We start from the raw sequence: 8700 nt of genomic DNA, 5'->3' as shown, positions 1-8700 counted from the left end.
GCCATTAAGGACTGGTAGAGGTAAGGAGTGATTAGAAGTCAAGTCATACCAAGAAAAATTTTCATTGAACTTGTAGGAAAGAGTAATGCTTGTGAAGCATTGTGTCTTCGTCACGTACTCTTCATGGTGAGTGAGAAAGCCACCAAAAAAATTATACAGCCATACGAGTTACGAACATGAAATTGTAACATATATTTGTTTCGATTTCCTCAACTGCAAATAAAGATAGGGATAAAAGGAATTTGTTACAGACCAGAAATAGGAATGTTTTAGGGTTGTAATGTAGTAAGAACCAGTGCTTACTATAAACGAGCTTTATGTACAAACACGGTCGTTGCCTCTATACAACGTGATTCTACATCGATTCCTCTTATCCATAATATAGACTTCGACTCTCTTATATGTACAAAACATTGTAAAATTGTAAACGAATGTTTGCTTAATGGGCAGTGGATGTTAGATCCATGGGCCTAGGCGACTTTCGAGGACATTTGCAGCGTCCACGCGTCCCATCAGTCTTAAATGATTCAAAAGATCCGCGAGAGCCGTAGCTTCCTGATGTTTTGCCTCCCAAAGATCCAAAATGTGCTCTGTTGGACTGGATTTTGTTGCAAAGTAATCAACGTATCTGCATAAAATCATCGATAATTTCAACCTTCTGTCTTTCTTCACCTTTTCCCAAAAACAGTTAACAAACTCTCACCGATCTACTTGAAGTCTCTGCGCTAACATTCTCCAATCGTTTCCTCGCGCACTTGGCGGATCGAGACACTGACACAACTGTTTTCTTAGCGTCTTAGAAAATCTTCAGCAAATAAAATTATCCAGAATTATTAAACTACGTGTAAATTAAGAAAATAGAAAGGACATCGAGTGATACCTGAATGGTCTGGGAACAATTGATTCGGTCGACCTGTTCGAATTCTTCCCACGCAAAACGATGGTTGATTCAGACTTCGTGGCTCTCTTTCCACTAGAAGTATTTCTCTTCATCAAGTCCAGGTCGATTCTCAGGAAGAGCGCGTGCTCTTCGAAACCACATTGACAGACTCGTAGCTCGAAGCTGAGCCTTAGATCGCCAACGGTTTTCTCGATCCTGAAGGATCTTCTCACACTGCTTCTCGTCGACGACCAGATTCGACGATGTGGAACCTCTTGACGCTCGACGAATCCGCTTTCTCTGTCTTCTAAGTCGATTCGAAGCGGTGAACCACCTGCTCTGAAGCCTAGCGCTCCGTGGTCAATTCGGGAACCGCCTAATCGTCGTTCCTGTACGAATTTGAGGAATCTCAAGTAACACTTAATGATTTGTAAGTATTATTTACAAAGTAAAATGGCGTCTGAAAAGAATTCTAACAATGGAAAATATCATATTGTATCATAAATGAAGTACCAAAAAATGTATGTTCCATTTCTCCAAAATTTCTCTATAATTGTTTAAACTGTCATTTTTTTTTAATCTAACTAGCAAGAAATTAAAAATTAATTGATAAAAAGATTTGATCACGTCTGAATCAAATGAAATGATGTGTAAAAGCAAATTTAGGGTTTGGAAAGTGTCATTTGCTAAACGAAATGATTGGAGCTTAATCTAACAGTGAGAAATAATTAAAAGTCAACCTGTTCCACTACAAGCTTAAAGGCAGCCTTCGTGTCCTCCATTAAATGGCACCTGATGTGATCCTTCTCGCGAGACAGGAACACAGCAACACAAATCCTTTTCACTGCTAATCCAGGCGCGACCACAGAATTCTCTCCAGCGACTGCATACACACTAGGACTCTCAGTGACCAAAAACACTCCAGAATGATCTAATTGTGCAAATGGTTGCCCAGGAAGATTTATAGGTTCGCCTCCCAGTGTAAGAATCTTCCTCCACATAGAGCCAGAAGCGAGACTAGAACTGGTAGACGAATTGCTCGAGTTGTTAGACTTTGTATCTAAGTCAAGATCCGTAGACCAGAGACTTAGTTCCCAGTTTCCAGTCCTCAATTCGGCACAGTGTTCAAACTGGAGGATCACAGGCTTCACCAGGTCGATTCCATTCGGACCACAAGCCACTATTGCTGACAATAGAGTCAAACCAGGTGGTAGACCAGGTCTCAGAGAATCGTCTCCGAGAACAGCCAAGTGTAGACCGTGTCTTCTTCCACGAGAAATGGCTCCTTCTGGGATGGACATCGAAACTCCAACTTCTGGAACCACCAGGAGGGCGCCTTGATCATCGACCACAGCTCTCACGATGAATCCACCGGAATCTTCGTGGCTTCTGTCGTCTTCTCCAGGTCTCTCCTCGTCATCGTGGTCGTCGTCGTCCTCGTTGTTGCTCTCCTGGTTTGCCTGGCAGGTGGAACCTAAAGACCAGATGTTACCAGGTCCGTTTACTATCTGTTTCTCGATCGTCGTGTTCGAGTTGATGGTGCTCGTTCCTTACGAGATGATCGGCCTTCCTCGTTATCAGATAAGCCTTTGCCACGCTGGGAGTTCCTACAGGAGGACCTGGCGACGGAAGAACTAGGCGATGGCCTTGTGGTCGAGGGCAGTGAAAGCTGCGGCACGTCGTAGTGGTGCTCCGAGCAAGATCTGCGCACCATCAGAAAGACTTTCAACGAGGGACAAGCATCGAAATGGGTTTAATTCCTGAGGGTCGTTTACCTAGGCATCCTAGATGCGTTTGACTCGTCTATCACTTGTTCCAGCCGCCTGTCCACAGAAAGAACCGAACGATCGTTCTTCGAGACGACCGATTTAGCTAAATCTTCTGGACGACGAAAGTCTAACCTGGGTATTCCATACAGGGCTTCCATTCGTTCTTTCCGACGCATAAAACGGAGCAAGAAGATGATTACTACTGCCAGAATGATCGCTGCTAAGCTGAGAGTGATCCAGAGTGCCAGTATGTTTCTCTGATCGATCGCCCTGGTTGCTGAGGGAAACGACGGCTTTCAAACTGATTTTCTATGGGTAGAACTGTTCTGTGCAGTGGAATTTACCTTCCTTGAAGACTCGCGGGCCGTCCTGTCCCAAAGCTGCATGCGATAGCACGAAAAATGTGACTTATTTCATGAACGGACAGACGTGATCTGAGAAAGTCTGAGGAACACGAGTAACTAGTTACTTATCCGCGATATTTATAAGCTGAATAGTCGCGGTTGATGTACCATTGTTCTTATTTTCAGATGTACCGCCGATTGGATCATAAATCTTGTACGAAAGAAATATAAATGAAGAGTACATGAAAAAGTAAAATGTAAGAGAATAGACAAAAAAAATATATATATATCTTTCTTGTATACATTTCGTAGCTGTCAGGAGATATAGTGATGAAAACTAGGAATATATATTTTCCACAATAAAAAAGGAACGCGGTAAATAATGATAGAATAGTTCAAAATGCCTATCATCTGCTACATAACACAAATTTCGAAAGTTCTTCTAATAAATTTACAAGGATAGTTCGTCTACCTTATTGTAAATATATGAATTATTATTGTAATATCATGAATAATTATTTCCAGTATAGTATTCTGACGGCCATGTAAAACTCTACGAAAAGCCATTCAAGTTCTTACGAATATACCATTATAATTTCACAAAATTTCTATGCATAATTACAAATTAATAATTTCGACCATTCTGTTAATTCTATTACAGTATTAATTCATCGCGTTCCACCCCAACAATTCATCGGCTGAAAATTTAATTCGACCTCTGTCAACGATGTGCCGTCTGTCACTGAACAATGGAAATATTTGCGTCCAACGACCGGTTAATCGAAGGAGGTTACAACGCACGCTTTCGGTCCTATTTGACCCCAGCAAATAAAGGACCAGGGTATTTCTGCGAGTCATTATTAATTTAAATCGTATCTTTGCGGCACGCATGGAACCGCGAACGACGACCATCGGACGTGACGCCGGACAAGGGAAGTCCGTTCGCTCGTAATAAATTGTTCGTTGCTGCCCCGGTCACGAGAATATCAAGAAACAAAAAGACACAACGAAAAAGAAGAAGAGAAACACCGAAAAAAGGAGGCAGACGCAGCTGGAGCTCACCATTACATCGATCCATGGAACAAGACTCGACGATGACGTCCTTGCCTTGACAGGGACGACCACCATTGCTCGCCGGGGGGTCGTTGCAGGATCTCCTTCTTACTCTGGAACAATCGGGACCGCATGCGGACCACGAGGACCAGCTTGACCATCTGCCGTCGACCGCTGAAAGCAACGGGTGAACTTGAAAATCCCGATTAAATCTTGGTTATCAGATGTATCCTACAGCCAACGGGGACCAAATGATTACATCTCGTTGTGTTCTGTGTACGCTTTTGACGACGAGGCTCGTCTTTGATCGTTTCGTCGATGGGACAAGAAACAAGACTGTTTTGAGTTACAGAGAGGAATTACATAGTTGGTTATAGAAGCACAGGTATGGAGTGGTATCGTTGTAATTGTTTTGTAATTGGTTGGTTCTGTCGGTCTTACCGGGACAGGAGGGATTGCACTCGACCCTCTGCGTCAGTGGACCTGGACAGGCTTGACCTCCATTCATGGCCGCGGGATTCGTGCACGTTCGTGTTCTCTTTTGTACACCTCGGCCGCAACGGGTGCTGCAGTCTGACCATCCTGACCAGGAAGACCACCCGCCGTTCACTGGGAACGTTTTCAAAATGGGTGGAACGTTGTATTTGGAAAGGGTGTCGCGTTTGCAAAAAAAAAGTGACGAGGTGAAATGGTAGTTTGAGCATTAACCCTGTAGCATTTCAACCTGCTGCGTTCCATTGTCGAAAGAGTCTCTTCGAATCTTGACTATATGTAGTATATATGCAGGATGATAGATACGTAATACGCATTATTAAATGATATATCATTATAATTGTAATAATCAACAATAATCTTCTTAAGCATATTGGATCATTGACGAGTGAAGCAAGGTTTCAATATCCAATTTTTTGAAAATTTAGAAGTATAAAAATTACGCGTGGGCACATAAACTAAATCATCAATAATTCAAGAGAAATTTCGCCCTTGAACTGGTTTGAAAAGAAGCGAACTACGTCTTACTAAGGTAGTAGGCAAAAGAACTAAAGCTATAGAATAGAAAACAATTCATATTTATTCTTCTTGCCGAGATTTCAAATAGATTCTCTGATTAGGAAGTTCCGGAACAAACAATAAACGCGTTGGAACGTCAGCAAGCATTTCGACAGAAGTGAACGAAATTACAGGAATCTCATTAAACTCCTTCAGGAACAACAATTAGCATCAGTCCTCTGCCGCGAACTTAGGCTACAATCTCTCACGCAACGCACCACCGATTCCCCCTTATTGTCTACCCAGACGCCGTCTCATTCTTCTATCCCTCTTCCCTGGCCCGTATCTGCGTTACGCTTAATTATCCCTCGATACGCGATCATCGTTTCTAATTACGTTCGCTCTGATCCGCGATTTAATGCAATATTCATGGGTCCCACGGAATGTGCAAGAGATCTCACCATAAACCGTCAGCACTGCCGGTTCACTGACCCGCCTGGCAGCGATGTTCTCAGCGACGCACGAATAATTCCCCTGATGCCTCAGCTCGGCCTTCCCCAGGATCAGGTGTCCATCTATGGTTTGAACGAAGTTGTTGGCCGCTGTCACATCGTTGGGGATGCCGTCCGCCATAGAAGAGGCCGGAGTGGAGCTGGTCATTGTCTCGAAAGGCGTGCCATTCTTCAGCCAGTAGACTTTCGGTTGTGGCACTCCTAAGGGTGGCGTACAACGAAGTTCCGCGTTTCGGCCAGCTTCCACGGACAGCGAGTACGGCGGCGACAGGAAGTGCTTCTTCAGGTCTGCACACGAGGACCACCGCGCACCAGTGGCGGGCTTTTTTTAATATTCGTCCGGAAACACGAGGCACGAGAACTCGACGAGACACAAGGGCGCGGGGAAACAGCAGCGAGGGAGCAGGCCACTCAGCGATATTAGGCCGCGTATATAAATGCAAGGGCGCTTTCATGGACCGCGACTCTATGCTCCGCACTCGAGCAGAGACTCTTTGCACCGGTCAGGAGAAAGATTTTTCTCGATCCGCGAGGGTTGCCATTCTGGATAGCCAACAGCATATTATTCGCTGTGGATCCACGGAAAAATAGACGCTTTTATATCGCGAAGGGAGGGACTGGTAAGCAAGAGCGTGCTCCCGATCCACCGGTTACATTCTTGCCCTCTGTCAGACCGTCTAGACTACCTTTGACCCCGTATCACTATCAGGGATGCTTTTAGTACGCTCGTGAATGGGGAGTATGAACCGATTAGATGGAGACCGCGGTCGCGTTGTACGGGGCGTGTTATAATTCGTGGTGCAAATAGGGTGTGAAGAATTCCTTGATTTAAATTAAGTCGAAATTATACGAGAAATTGTTTTGCCTTTTAGAAGAAATAGAACGAATTACAAGTTCATATCCTTTGTAATTCACTGAGTTACAAAGATCGTAATAACATTCATACAAGCGGAAATGAGACGATCTCGTGAATCAATCATAGCGTTCAATCATTAACTTTAATTAGCACACCATACTTCTTCGGTAATTAGATTCTCTAGCTACGATTGTGCGAAAATGAACTACCATAAAGATTAAACTCTCTCATTAAAAGAATGCTTTGTTTTTAAAGCGTACGAGTCCGGACAAATTGGAAAGAGAATGATCTTGTTGTCAGATTTTCCGCGTAATTTCCTCGGCGATTTTCTTAGGAGCCATGCTCGCGTGTTGGTACGCGGTTTCGCCGGGTGCTCTCCAGGAATTTCAGCCGTGAAATTAAGCTGCGTTCTCGCGGCGAATCATCGTTTCGAGGCGTGCAACGAAATTACCGCAGGATTAATCCAAGCTCGATTTCCTCAGGTGGATCGCGGCGCGAAACGACGCCGTGTTTCGCGACGAAACGCCATCACGATCAATAGCGTCCCGCGTATTCAATTTCGAAAGCACGTCCGTTTCCTGTTTGCTCGCAAATACGAATTTAATTCTACGTCCTGTTTGTCTCTCGCGTGTTTGCGCACCGCGACGCGTCTGGCGAAAATTGCTCTTTCGACTCTTGAACTTCCGCCTGTGGCAACCCTCTGTTCGGTTTTGTCTGCGCGTGAAGAGAACGCCGATGGTATCTTCGATCACTGTGAAGGAAGCTCGGGGATGGGAGAAGCTTGGAGGCTGCTTTTGGAAAGATGATACTGGCTACTTCTGTTTGTTTGAGAGCATGACATGACTTCGTGCTCAAGAAAGTATTTTAGATTCAATATAATGTTTTGAAAACGAAATGTGAGATTTGAATCCTTTGCACTTTAAAAGTGTTTCTATAGGATTGACCAAATTCAAGATATTTTTATAGCGAAGCCTGGTACTCAAGCAAATGTTTTAAATATAATATAGCGTGATGAAGAAAGAATAAGATTTTATCCCTTTGGACTTAAAAAATGATGATATCGTATGATCAACAACTTCAACACACTTTTATAGCGAAGCTCTTCGCAGTGAGAAAGTCAAAAGGTTTGTTCATTAGTACAGTAGCTTTTGTCTATTTTTATTTTTCATCCATGATAAAAATCAATCTGTTCATTTCAATCTGTGCATCCAATTATTTTGTAAACTATACTTCCTTCAAACAAGCGTTTCAAACGAAATACGCTATCTGGAAAGAGATATTTGAAAATGTCTGTAACATTTCAAAGTAATCTTTGCTTTCTTCGATATCATCATATATTTTGCATTAAGCTTTGGATATACCTGATTGTAAAATGAATTCACCGACTTATAACATATACATTTTTAAAAATCATTCGATCATTTACGTCTAAATCTTCCTCATACCAAATCACCAATCAAATCGCCATCAAAAGTAAAATCAGTTCAAAAATCGCAAGTCGTCTTACATTGTTATGCATCCGGCGTCATTGTAGTTCATGGGTTACCGTTCCAATTTGCATGGTAACAATACACCGTTGTTGTCTCCACCCCCGCGAAAAAAAGAAGAAAAAGAGAAAAGGGAGGATAAAACGAAGAGTAGTCGGAAGGTAGCGCAACGTTTCTATATTCACAGGTGTTTGCTTTGCAATAGAATATCGATTAGATTTTGGGCTCGGTTTACGCGTCACGAGATATTCGATGAAAACAAGCGAACGCGGCATCCCTCTGCGCCACTACCAACTAACCCTCGCCGACAGCGAAGCTTATGGGAGTGAATTTCGCGGTGGGTATCTCGAAAACCCCTGTTCGAGAGTTGGCTCGCTCTAATCGGGTTAATGAAGTTACATTTTATGGGCGATTCCAGGTGCTAGTTGCTCCCGGCCGTTTTCTCTGCACGACCTAAGTCCTTCTTTCGTCGTTCGCTCGAATACGCGCTACAATTGCGAGTTAATTCGTTTTCACCCTCTCTCTGTTCACCCTCGTCAACCCTTTTTATTTTGCATTACGTATCTTTTCTCTTTTTTTTCGTCATATGATTGGAATTATGGAGACTATTACTCGACGAACGTTCGTTTCAATTACATCGTAACATCCTGTCTTTAATGGAACAACTCGGTGCAGCAGTAAAAGTTTAGTATCAACCTTTTCAAGAGATATATTTTCGAGAGTTTAATTTGGTAGTAAAAAGAAATTTTCTTTTTTAGAAACTTATTTTGGGAAGAAGATATCTGATTTGGACAAATTGATTGGAGGCT

At 43.0% G+C, this 8700-nt stretch overlaps 1 protein-coding gene across 7 annotated transcripts in view; it reads right to left on the bottom strand.

The window, feature by feature from the left end:
- Window positions 1-299: 299 nt before the first annotated feature.
- Window positions 300-8700, bottom strand: part of LOC122571463 (netrin receptor UNC5C-like) — a 393753-nt gene continuing 385352 nt past the window's right edge. For all 7 annotated transcript variants that reach the window (XM_043735220.1, XM_043735223.1, XM_043735221.1 and 4 more), the window contains 10 exons: window positions 5498-5836; window positions 4488-4655; window positions 4056-4220; window positions 2994-3029; window positions 2656-2926; window positions 2435-2583; window positions 1621-2354; window positions 881-1269; window positions 704-805; window positions 300-628 (listed from right to left, as the gene is read on the bottom strand). In XM_043735220.1, the coding sequence (XP_043591155.1) occupies window positions 457-628; window positions 704-805; window positions 881-1269; window positions 1621-2354; window positions 2435-2583; window positions 2656-2926; window positions 2994-3029; window positions 4056-4220; window positions 4488-4655; window positions 5498-5836 (2525 nt within the window). In that variant the 3' untranslated portion in view covers window positions 300-456. The remainder of the gene's footprint in view (window positions 629-703; window positions 806-880; window positions 1270-1620; window positions 2355-2434; window positions 2584-2655; window positions 2927-2993; window positions 3030-4055; window positions 4221-4487; window positions 4656-5497; window positions 5837-8700) is intronic.

Source organism: Bombus pyrosoma, linkage group LG10, assembly GCF_014825855.1.
Source record: "Bombus pyrosoma isolate SC7728 linkage group LG10, ASM1482585v1, whole genome shotgun sequence".
NCBI lineage: Eukaryota > Metazoa > Arthropoda > Insecta > Hymenoptera > Apidae > Bombus > Bombus pyrosoma.
The sequence above is the reverse complement of the archived record's forward strand: the minus strand, read 5'-3'. Positions and strand labels throughout refer to the sequence as shown.